This window comes from Cicer arietinum, chromosome 2 (assembly GCF_000331145.2).
Source record: "Cicer arietinum cultivar CDC Frontier isolate Library 1 chromosome 2, Cicar.CDCFrontier_v2.0, whole genome shotgun sequence".
In the NCBI taxonomy this organism is placed as follows: Eukaryota; Viridiplantae; Streptophyta; class Magnoliopsida; order Fabales; family Fabaceae; genus Cicer; species Cicer arietinum.
In genome coordinates this window covers 15,189,117-15,200,683 of record NC_021161.2, presented here as the reverse complement: position 1 = coordinate 15,200,683, position 11,567 = coordinate 15,189,117, and the positions used below count along the sequence as shown (strand labels likewise).

The 11,567-nt window shown below is 32.7% G+C and overlaps 1 protein-coding gene across 1 annotated transcript; it reads left to right on the top strand.

Moving 5' to 3' along the window:
• The first annotated feature begins 9,976 nt into the window (after positions 1–9,976).
• LOC101505938 (GCN5-related N-acetyltransferase 1, chloroplastic) lies at positions 9,977–10,796 on the top strand. The gene has a single exon (XM_004490263.4). The coding sequence runs from the start codon at positions 10,131–10,133 to the stop codon at positions 10,704–10,706; it is 576 nt and encodes a 191-aa protein (XP_004490320.1). The 5' UTR covers positions 9,977–10,130; the 3' UTR covers positions 10,707–10,796.
• The last annotated feature ends 771 nt before the right edge of the window (positions 10,797–11,567 follow it).

Here is an 11,567-nt window from a genome sequence, read left to right as displayed (position 1 = left end):
CCCTTTCCAACCTTCCGATGAGTAGGGGAGGATAAGTACATAACGCATGGAGTGACACCCTAAATCAATGATTAATACATAAGTATGGTTAATACATAAGTAATTACATAAGTAAGTAATTAATTACCTCAGGAAGAGTTTTGAGACCAATGTTGCAACTCGCGTTTTCACTCTCCATTCGGAGCTGGTCCGGGAGTTGCTTGTCTTTATTCGTCTTCACCAAGTGTGCCACTTGCTCTGATAAGAGTTTGAGCTTCTCTAATACTTCCTCATTGGATGGATTTTGGCGCTTCTCTTGTGAAAAATAGCTTTTAGGAGTTACACCAAATTCATTTCCCCCTCTCGCGGCCGGAATATTCAGGAACATTAAACACTTTACCCATAATGTCCCTGCAACTTTTTTTGTTGCCCTTTTTATTTTCCGAACTTTGTTCGATATTCTCCTAAAATACATGTAGCATTAAAAAGATAAGTTCAATATCATTTTTAAAATACAATATTAAAAAATATTAAAGTGATAATATACAATATTAAAAAATATTAAAGTGATAATATACAATATTAAAAAATATTAAAGTGATTATATACTTACACAAAGTTCTATTATTTTTGGAACATTTTCGTTATCAATCACTCTGTCCTTATTTAAACGAGCTTCCTTCCACAATATATGACGACCCAACGGTTGATCGGATTGGGTGTCTTGTCGCTATTCGTTAAGATCATAAACAAAATATTAGTTACAAACTATAGTTTATAATACAAATTCCTTCATTATATAAAAATGATGTTTAATTACTTACAAGTTTTTGCTCTAGACGTGCTTATCCCATACGTGATTTTTTGTATGGGTGCGTCGGATTTCTCGCCCTCTCGCGATTTGCCTTACTTATATTCTATATAAAAAAAAATAACAATCGTGTAAAAATTTAAATTACGCTATGAATATGAATAATAAAACACAAATGTTAATAAATTTATCACTTACTACAAACGCGGGGTCGGAACATTTTGATTCAAATGCACTCCATTCTTCATTTGATATATAATGTTTATATATTCTTGGAGCTTCTGCATTCATATTTCCCTCACTATCTTTTAGATAGAAGTTTGAGAGGTGAGATCTAAAATCCCTGTGTGTTTTACCGGCAGCTCTCAAGACGTAATTCTTTCTCACCTCATCAAGAACAAAAGCAGTCTGCAAACGAAATAAAGATATACTTTGAGTAAAGTATTTCAATGGAAAAAATTATAAATGACAAAAGAGTGGATAAAAAAAGTTACCTGTATATCATTCCACAATATATCTTTGGCATCCTTCAACGCCTTATCTCTCCAGTCATCGATTGTAATGGGGATATTTTGACGAACAACAGCCCCAATGTAACTTACAAACATGGAGCTGTTGGGGTCGATTGGCTGACCACTTTCATTCCATCCAACCTAATAAACTCATATAGTAAGTACATGCTTTCAAAAAAGATAAAAAATAAACAGCAAATAGAGTATAGTATACCTCAAATTTTATCCCACTACTCCTTGCTTTTATGACCTTTTGGATTATGGTTGCACCACGTTTGACTTCGTTTTCGTAAGCCTTGGTGTTGACAACTTCCTCATTTTGACAATCCAAAGCCTTGTTAGAATCCATTTATCTACAACAAGTTCAACATGCAGTTCAGTATAACTTCAACAAGATCAACATGCAGTAGTCTAAGTACGTATCAGTATAATTTCAACATGCATTTTAGTGATAACAAATAACATCAATACCTGAATAGTGAGACGAAATACGTAGTGAAGGTTACGTATTTCAATGAAAAGAGATGGTTTGTAATGGTAGAGATGATCGTGGATGGAAATAAGGTTACAAATGAGAGAGATGATCGTGGAAATATGGTTCGTAATGGAAGAGATGATAGAGTTTGCAAAGGAAGAGAAGAACGATGAAGAAGAGATGATAGTGAAGTTTACGTAATGAAGAGGAAACTGAAGCGGTTTACTGTTATATATAAAACTCTATTACAGTGCTTTTTTAGAAGCCTTTTACATCGCTTGTTGGAAAAGTGCTCTAAAAGACCTAACCTTTTAAAGCGCTTGTTGTAAACGCGCTCTTAAAGACCTAAGCCTTTTACAACACTTTTTCAAATAAGTGTTCTAAGAGGCCTCCTTATTTTATTTTTAAAAGGCTCATTTACAACGCTTGTAGAATAAGCGTTGTAAAAGACCTCTTTGTTTTCTTATGTTATATGACTGTGTTTTTTAAAGGCCTTTTACAGCGCTTTTTCAAATAAGCGCTCTAAAAGGCCTCCTTATTTTATTTTTAAAAGACTCCTTTACAACGCTTGTAGAATAAGCGTTGTAAAAGACCTCTTTGTTTTCTTATGTTATATGATTGTGTTTTTTAAAGGCCTTTTACAGCGCTTTTTCAAATAAGCGCTCTAAAAGGCCTCCTTATTTTATTTTAAAAAGCTCTTTTACGGCGCTTTTTCAAATAAGCGCTCTAAAAGGCCTCTTTGTTTTCTTATGTTATATGACTGTGTTTTTTAAAGGCCTTTTACAGCACTTATTCAAATAAGCGATCTAAAAGGCCTCCTTATTTTATTTTAAAAGGCTCTCTTACAACGCTTTTTCAAATAAGTGCTCTAAAAGGCCTCTTTGTTTTTTTTATGTTATATGACTGTGTTTTTAAAGGTCTTTTACAACGCTTTTTCAAATAAGCGCTCTAAAAGGCCTCCTTATTTTATTTTAAAAGGCTCTTTTACAACGCTTTTTCAAATAAGCGCTTAAAAGGCCTCTTTGTTTTCTTATGTTATATGACTGTTTTTTAAAAGGACCTTTTAACTTGGTATAAAACAAAGCTTTGTGACCTCCTTAGTTTATATTCAGTTTAGTTCATGTAAATTACCTATATTTGGATTTTTTTTTTCAGTTCAGTTCATGTAAATTACTAGTTTATATTAAATTACATGAACTTAGTATAAAACACTAAGTTCAAGCTAAATATAAGCAGAAAATCAAATACATGGCTGCTTATATAAAACAATTAAACATGTTTAAACAAATAAATTACATGAAGTTTATTATTAAAATAAAGTTTATTATTACATGAAGTTTATTTTTAAACAAATAAACAATTAAACATGTTTAAACAAACAATTTTAGTTCCCAGTACTAAAATAAAGTTTTCAAGTTCAATATAAGCAGAAAATCAGTTATGGTAGGTCAAACGTACATTAAATTACATGAACTTAGTATAAAACACTAAGATCAAGCTAAATATAAGCAGAAAATCAAATACAGTTCAAGTTAAATACTAAAATGCTCAATTCTAGTAGATCAAACAATTAAATTACATGAACTCAGTTAAGATTACATGGCTTATATAAAACAATTAAACATATACATTAAGATGCCCTTCTTCTTTTCATTGTGGGATTCACATTTGTTTGTCCATTATTAACGATACAAAACGATGGATTAATCAAAATTCCCTCATCATGATCATCTCTAAGATATAAACCATTATCAGTTGAATCAATTTCATGTGGTTGTGATGTTGCAAATAAAAGATCATTACCAACATCTTCATCATTATTGTTATCATCACTTATTTTATTGGTCGATAGGACAACAGACCATTTATCATCAGCATGATCAGTGACATAAAACACTTGTTGAGCTTACGATGCTAAAATAAAAGGCCTGTCTTTGTATCCCACCCTATTAAAATCGACAAGCAAGAACCCTGACTCATCAATCCGAACGCCATTATTATTATCGACCCACTTGCAACCAAATATGGGAACACGAAACATTGTGTAGTCTAACTCTCATATGCACTCGATAACCCCAAAATAGGATAGATTTGCATATATTGGGTTTTTGTCTTTTGCACTTGAGACATGCATCGCTTCAGCTACGAGAGTGACTCCGCTATTTTGCATAGTGGTCTTGATAGATTTGCATATATTGGGTTTTTGTCTTTTGCACTTGAGACATGCATCGCTTCAGCTACGAGAGTGACTCCACTATTTTGCATAGTGGTCTGATCATCTTGTTCTTTGGTATAAAATGTGTAGCCGTTAATAACATAACCAGTGTAAGAAAAGACATGTAAGCTCGGACCATTTGCTAGCCACCTCAATCTATTTGAAATTGATCCGGGGTCTATATCAAATTTTGACATTATGTGATTTTTTAACCATGTTACAAAACTTCGATTGTGCTCTCGAGTTATCCAATTTTGATTCCTATTCATGTTCAAACGAGATAACTGATCCATGTGTATTGTAACATACGGTTGCACCTCATCATCATTGTGTCGAACATACAATTGTGCCTGCTCTCATTATGTCCTTGATATAGTCATTATTCTCCTTCCAATTATCCATTCTCCTGATATTCTTCCCGAATGACGAGACATGGGAAGCCCTGTGGGTTCAACATTGGACAGATATTTAGTACAAAATTCAGCAGCTTCTTCAACAATGTACCATTCAGCAATACAACCTTCTGGTCGACTTCTACTTTTTACGTACCCTTTTAATATTTTCATATATCGTTCTATCGGATACATCCATCTCATATAAGCTGGCCCACAAAGTTGTGTCTCCTTAACCAGATGAACAGTAAGGTGAACCATTATATCAAAAAACGATGGTGGGAAATAAATTTCAAGATCACACAAAGTAACAACAATTTCCCTCTGCAATGTCGGTAATTTCTGAGGATCGATCACTTTACTACAAATTTCCCTGAAAAAGAAACATAATCTAGTTAAGGCTCGTCGAACTTTTTCAGGTAAAATGGAACGTATACCTATTGGTAGCAAATGCTCCATTAGAATATGACAATCATGGGTCTTCAAACCTTTTAACTTGAGGTCTTTCATACAAACCAAATTTTTAATGTTTGAAGAGTATCCTTCTGGAACTTTAACTTCGTGTATAAATTTACATAAAACAATTTTTTTCTTTCTAGATAGAGTATGAGCGGCTGAAGGTAGATATGTACGATTTCCTTTCTTTACGGGACCCAATTCATTTCTTATTTCCATATCGACCAAGTCCAATCTTGCATTGATGCCATCTTTAGACTTTCCTGGAACATTGAGTAACGTACCAATAACACTATCAAATACATTTTTTTCAATATGCATCACATCGAGGAAATGTCTTATATACAATGACTTCCAATATGGCAATTCAAAGAAAATTGACTTTTTCTTCCACCCAGTTTTGACCAGCTCTCCCGCAAAAGGTTTGCCAAATTTATTGGTCAAACCTTATACTTTTTCAAGTATTTGATATCCAGTCGGTGCTAAAGGAGTTTTACCTTCCTCTGATTTTCCATTGAATGCATTTATCCACCCACGATACTGATGACTATAAGGTAAAAATCTACGATGCCCAAGAAATACATTCTTCTTACAATGTTTCAACCGTATCCAATCTGTACTCTCTTCACATATAGGACATGCACACTGACCTTTAATGATATATCCTGATAAATTACCATATGCTGGAAAATCATTAATTGTGCCGAACAACATAGCCCTCAAATTGAAACATAATTTCCTATACCCATCATAAACTTCCACACTTGTCTCCCACATAATTTTTAAATCTTTAATTAAAGGAGTCAAGTATACGTCGATATCATTCTCCGGTTTTTTGGGTCCAAAAATTAACAGAGACAACATCATAAACCTACGCTTCACACATAACCATGGAGGTAGGTTATAAATGAACAAAATCACAGGCCACGTGTTGTGTGAGATGCTTTGAAGACCATGTGGATTCATTCCATCAGCAGAAAGTGCAAGTCTTAGATTTCTTGACTCTATCCCGAATTCAGGATACTCGTGATCAATTTTTGCCCATTGTGGGGAATCTGCAGGGTGTCGAAACTTTCCATCTCTAATTCTTTCATCTGCATGCCATGTCAAGTGTTTTGAATCTTCTTCATTGCGATACATGCGCCTAAATCTTGGTATTATAGGAAAATACCACACGACTTTTGCTGGAGTAGATTCTTTCTTCTTATATCGAGAGACATTGCATTTCGGACACGCCTTAAGTAATTCATATTCGTTTCGAAATAAAAGACAATCGTTAGGACACGCATGAATCCTTTCGTAACTCATGCCAATAGAGCACAAAATCCGTTTTGCCTCGTAGGTTTGACTAGGAAGTTCGTTATCATCTGACAACATATCTTTTAAGAGTGTTAATAATTATGTGAAGCTTTTATCAGACCATCCATTACTCGCTTTTAAGTTGTACAACTTTAATATCGCCGACAGTCTTGTGAATTTAGTACAACCATTATATAATGGTTTCTCTGCATCACTCAACAAATTCTCAAACATTTTAGGACAATCCTGAAGATCTTCTTCAACTGCTTTTGCAATCTCCTCAACTCGGTCCGACTCATCGAAGTCAGTTGAAGCATATGTCGAACCATTCTCAAAATTAATGTTTCCTTTTTTTTTCCTCACCATGTCTTATCCAACATGTATAGCTTTGATCAATTCCATTCATACTAAATGTCCTTCCAATTCATCTTCTCTAATGCGTTTTCCAAAATAACATTTTAAACAAGGACAAACGACTCTATTTGAATCTTTTGCATTCTTCACTGCAAACTCAACAAACTCTTTCACTCTATTTTCATACTCTTTTGACAATCGATTGGCAGACATTCATTTCCGGTCCATATTATATGACCTATATAAATGCAGTTACAAAAATAATAAGCTATTGATAACATCAACCATTATGTAACAATTTCACAACAAAAAAGATTTCAAAACAAAACAGATCAACAAATTTCAAAAAAGAAAAGATTTTATATGATTTATTATGTAACAATTTATTAGTTTTCGTGACAACAACAAATTAATAAATACCTGAGACAACGTATCCAATTTTTTTTAAAGGAGGAGCAGTCGATGGCCGCACAGTACGTAGAGGAGATGATGGTTCCCAGAGTAGAGGTGATGAGGGTTCGTAAATTTATTTTAAATTTGTTTTTATTTTTTAAAAGTAAATGATTTTTATTTAAAGTGAATGAGTGAATGATTTTACATCCTATTTGTAGAATAAGCGCTCAAATAGGTCCTTCAATTAGGTGACCTTTTACAACGATTGTAACAAAAGTGCTCTAATAGGTCATTTATTTATTTGAAAGTGCGTGTCTTTTACAGCGCTGTAATAGGTCATTTAATTATTTGAAAGCGCATGTCTTTTACATCGCTTGTCCAAAAAGCGCGGTAAAACATTATGTGAGGACGCTTCATTATACAGCGCTTGTGTAAAAGCGCTGTAAAAGCCTTGTAAAAATTATGCGCAAACGCTATATGACCCTACAACAGCGTTATTTCCACAGCGCTTGTCAAAAAAACGTTGTTATATGCTCTGTTATTTTTAAAATATATTTACAACAGCGCTTGTATTTAGTAAGCGCTGTAAAAGGTGCGTTATACAATCTTATTTTTGGCGTAGTGAGTTAAAAGACACAAGATAAAAGTGATCGTTAGAAGGAGAACTTTTAAGACAATGTAAGATTTGCTGGCAGCTTGAAAATGCACAACATGAGGCTTAGATGCATCCTGATTTAATTGCTAGACAATAAAAGAAATATTTAGCCTTATTGTGGTTAAATACAATAACTTTCCTATAACTCTCCTAAATCAAGTTTCAATCCTCAAAAGAGGGAGAATCCGAGTTATGAAGCTTCAAGGAAAGGTTATAAGATCTAAGGAAAAATTTGTAAGCAAGACAATCAGTGTCTTCCAAGAGATTTAGAGTATATTTTCTTTTGTTCAAAAGGATACTTTTATAAGAACTTGTTATTTCAAGACCTAAAAAATATATTCCCTACATTTTCTTATTTAGACTAAATTTCCGTATTTTTGAGGTGTAAGGAAATGTAGTCTTTTGAGTTCGTATTTAAATTATTTTGATTAATTTACTATTAAAGTTAGATTCATTTTGAATAAATTATGGTTTTTATAATTTGGAATTCAAAAATGTATTTATGTTTTCATTTCCTTGATTAACCGAACACTTTTCGTAGTTTTGTTGTGGTTGATTGTTTTACTAAAGTGCTAAAATTTGGTGATAAAACAACATGACTCTTATAAGATATTTCAATCATATTTTGAATTGTAGATGTCCAAATTGAGGCAAACTAATGAGTTGTAAATGAAAGCTAAGAATAATAACTACAACTTTAGTGAAGAAAGTGAAGCTTGATTTGGACTTAAAGGGGGGAAATGCACTATTGATTCAACTAGACTTGCGTGGCAAGAATGTTGTCTAGCATAGCAAAATAATTCAAAAACATGCATAGTCAGTTCTGCCCAATTTTTCCCAACAACCATGGTGCATTACCAGGAGATCAATATTAATTTCCGACGTCGATTTTTGCCACGTTGGGAGACCAAAGTCATCGTCTGGCATCAAAATCAATATATTTAAGTGAAAAAACCAATTTCTAGATCATTCTTGGACCTTTAAGAGCTTTAGAAAGTACAAAAACACTAAGGAGCACCAAAATTTGAATATTCAACCTTGGGAACAAGTAATTCACGATTCATTGAGTCTTCATGTGTGTAATTTTATTTTATTTTTCAATTTCTTTGAACATGCGTAATTAAACTCTCTATTGTTAGAGATGAAAATAACTTGATAAAAACATTTTGTTTGATTTAATATTTCGTTATTTGAATGAATTTTATTGAATTGTGTTTCTAATTTTTCTATTTAATGTTTTATATTGTTTGGTCGTCTTTAATTGATTTATAATTCAAAGTTTGAAACAAAAGTGGATTTTTTTGAATGTTTGATATTAAAAAAAAATTGACTCAATGGTTTGGAGATAGATATAGACATTTAAAAACATTATAATTTCTGTTATTTTGATACTTAATCTTATTTTGTATGGGATTGGAATTGTTTATATCCAAAAGAGAGTAAAGATTTAGAAATTTTAGAATACCACTATATGTTGGTCTGTTTCAGACCATATATAGATTTGTGGCGTTTGCAAACTTCAGGACAATAAGAGGGCTAACAAAAAATATGCATGTCAGGTGATAAAGAATTATATAAACTTCTTCATATAAATTGTCATGCAAAAAGCATTATTAACATCTAATTGCTTTAAGTTTATATACCCTATTTTTGGTTGCTGACAGAGCATCCAATTCGGTTTGCATTGCATCATTCTAGCATTGAAGTTTTGATGCATGCGCATAACTATGTGGTTCTTTAACAGAAGAAACAAATAAGCAAAAATTTCTATAATTTGGTAGATATTTTTCATAACAAATCGTGGTGGATAAAGAAAATAAAGAAGAAACCGAATTAACATTATGTTGCAAGGATTTTGGAAGATTGTAGTCATAATTGTTGAGATAAGAAGGAGGATTTATGGTCCTTGTGGAATGTCTTGTAGGTTGAGACACGGTTGGAACAGCAGATTCAAAATTGTAGTGACACGATGAATAACCTCAATGGGAGGTGTTGTAGGAAAATTATCTATAATGTATAAATTATATTGATTGGAAGCTAAAGTAACATTGTTAGTGAAATGGAAAATATTCGCATAAAAAACAAAATTTCGAGAAACAAAGAATTCATGGCTAAGAAGATCATGTAAAAAATAATAGCCTTTAGTTTCATCTCTATATCCCACAAAAAATAGATTTTATAGTCTTGGTATTAAATATAGTTCTATGATTTTGAATAGTAGAAGCATAGGCTAAACAACCAAACCCTTTTTAATTAGAATGAATTTGAATGAATGAACATAATATTTTTTGTGTTGATAAGCCTTATAAATCAGAATTTTAGGGATATATCGGGTATTTAATTTAGAATATTCGAAGTTTGCAAAAATTGTAAAATTCGAAATTCACAATGCATGCAATTTGTGAGTCCTGTGGGCCCAACAGAAAAGAAAACTCCGAACCAAACACATTATCCTGAAAGGGCTCACTCACAACCACAGACCACAAAGAACTACCTCATTTCATCTCCACAACACACACTTTTGCAGACAATAATCATCTTCACTCCACAAATGTCACAAAGAAAACGTAACTTCATCTACTGATAATAATGCTCTTACGTGGCAGTATATCCACTCCTCTACCATCCTCTCTACGACTTAACCTCACAACAACACGAACTAACCCACGAAACGTCACCGTTTCATCTCGAGCAAGCCTAGAGTACCCACTCTCAATATCCGACGAGGCACTAGAGTCACGAGGTTTCGCTCTACGGCGGACCGCGGAGGGACTAAACCTAGAAGCGCTAAACAAAGTATTCGTGGCGGTGGGGTTTCCACGACGCGATCCGGAGAAGATACGAGTGGCGCTTGAACACACGGACTCGATGGTGTGGGTGGAGCAGAGGAAAACGCAACGTGCGGTTGCGTTTGCGAGAGCGACGGGTGATGGCGTTTTCAACGCGATTATTTGGGATGTTGTTGTTGATCCTTCGTTTCAAGGGATTGGGCTTGGGAAGGCTGTTGTAGAGAGGCTTGTTGGGGATTTGTTGGGAAGAGGAATTTCTAATATTGCCCTTTATTCTGAACCGCGTGTTCTTGGGTTTTATCGACCATTGGGGTTTGTTGCGGATCCTGATGGGATTAGAGGAATGGTTTATTCTAGAAAACAAAAAAAGAAATAAATAATTCCATGCTTTTTCTTTCCTTTCTATTTTTTCTTGTAATGGGTTTCTAATTTATTGATTGATTAAATAAATATTTAACTTATATTAGCCGGGTCGTTTGTCCATTTTCTATTAGGTTAATGTATATGTATCATGCGCTCGCAACAAAATCATATTAATCACAAATCGTAATTTATATTTTAAATGTTTCTCTCCAATTCTCTATTGTTTTTGTCATTTGTTCGTAAAGTTTATTTTTTATCACTTGTGGCTATATCAAATCTCCATGTCCCTTTATTATTATTATTATTATTAGTATAGAAAATACACGATCAGTGTATATTATTTTTTATATCATCAATTGATTGTAATTGTTTGATAAATGAAAACATTTAATTTTAATTATAATTAATTCGAAAGTTATAAAGTAATTGTGATTTATTGATAATATACGATAATTAATATGTTAAATAAATATCAAATTATAACCATTGTTTTTCGAAGGTGATTTTATATTTGGACTTCTATGTAGCATTGTTGATGAACTGAATAAGAAATTTTTCTACGATATATATGAAAGATGAGAAAGAAAAACTTGATACTGTTATGTGATTTAATAATGATAAAATTGATACAAAAATGAGAAAAGATAGTACAGCTCTATAGATGAGTCAATAATGTGACTTATATGCTGACTAATACTTATACACTATCTAATAAGTAATAATAAGTAATCCTAATTAATATACTAACTATACTTATACACTAACTAAGTATGTTCTCAACATTGCAAAAATTACTTTGAATTTATAAATCTGTAAAAAAAATATTAAAATGTGTATTTTTAAAATATTATTTGGAATAAAATATGTGGTCATT

Bases quoted from the DNA above. Each gene is read 5' to 3' on its own strand.
- LOC101505938 (XM_004490263.4), top strand. From the start codon at position 10,131: ATGCTCTTACGTGGCAGTATATCCACTCCTCTACCATCCTCTCTACGA.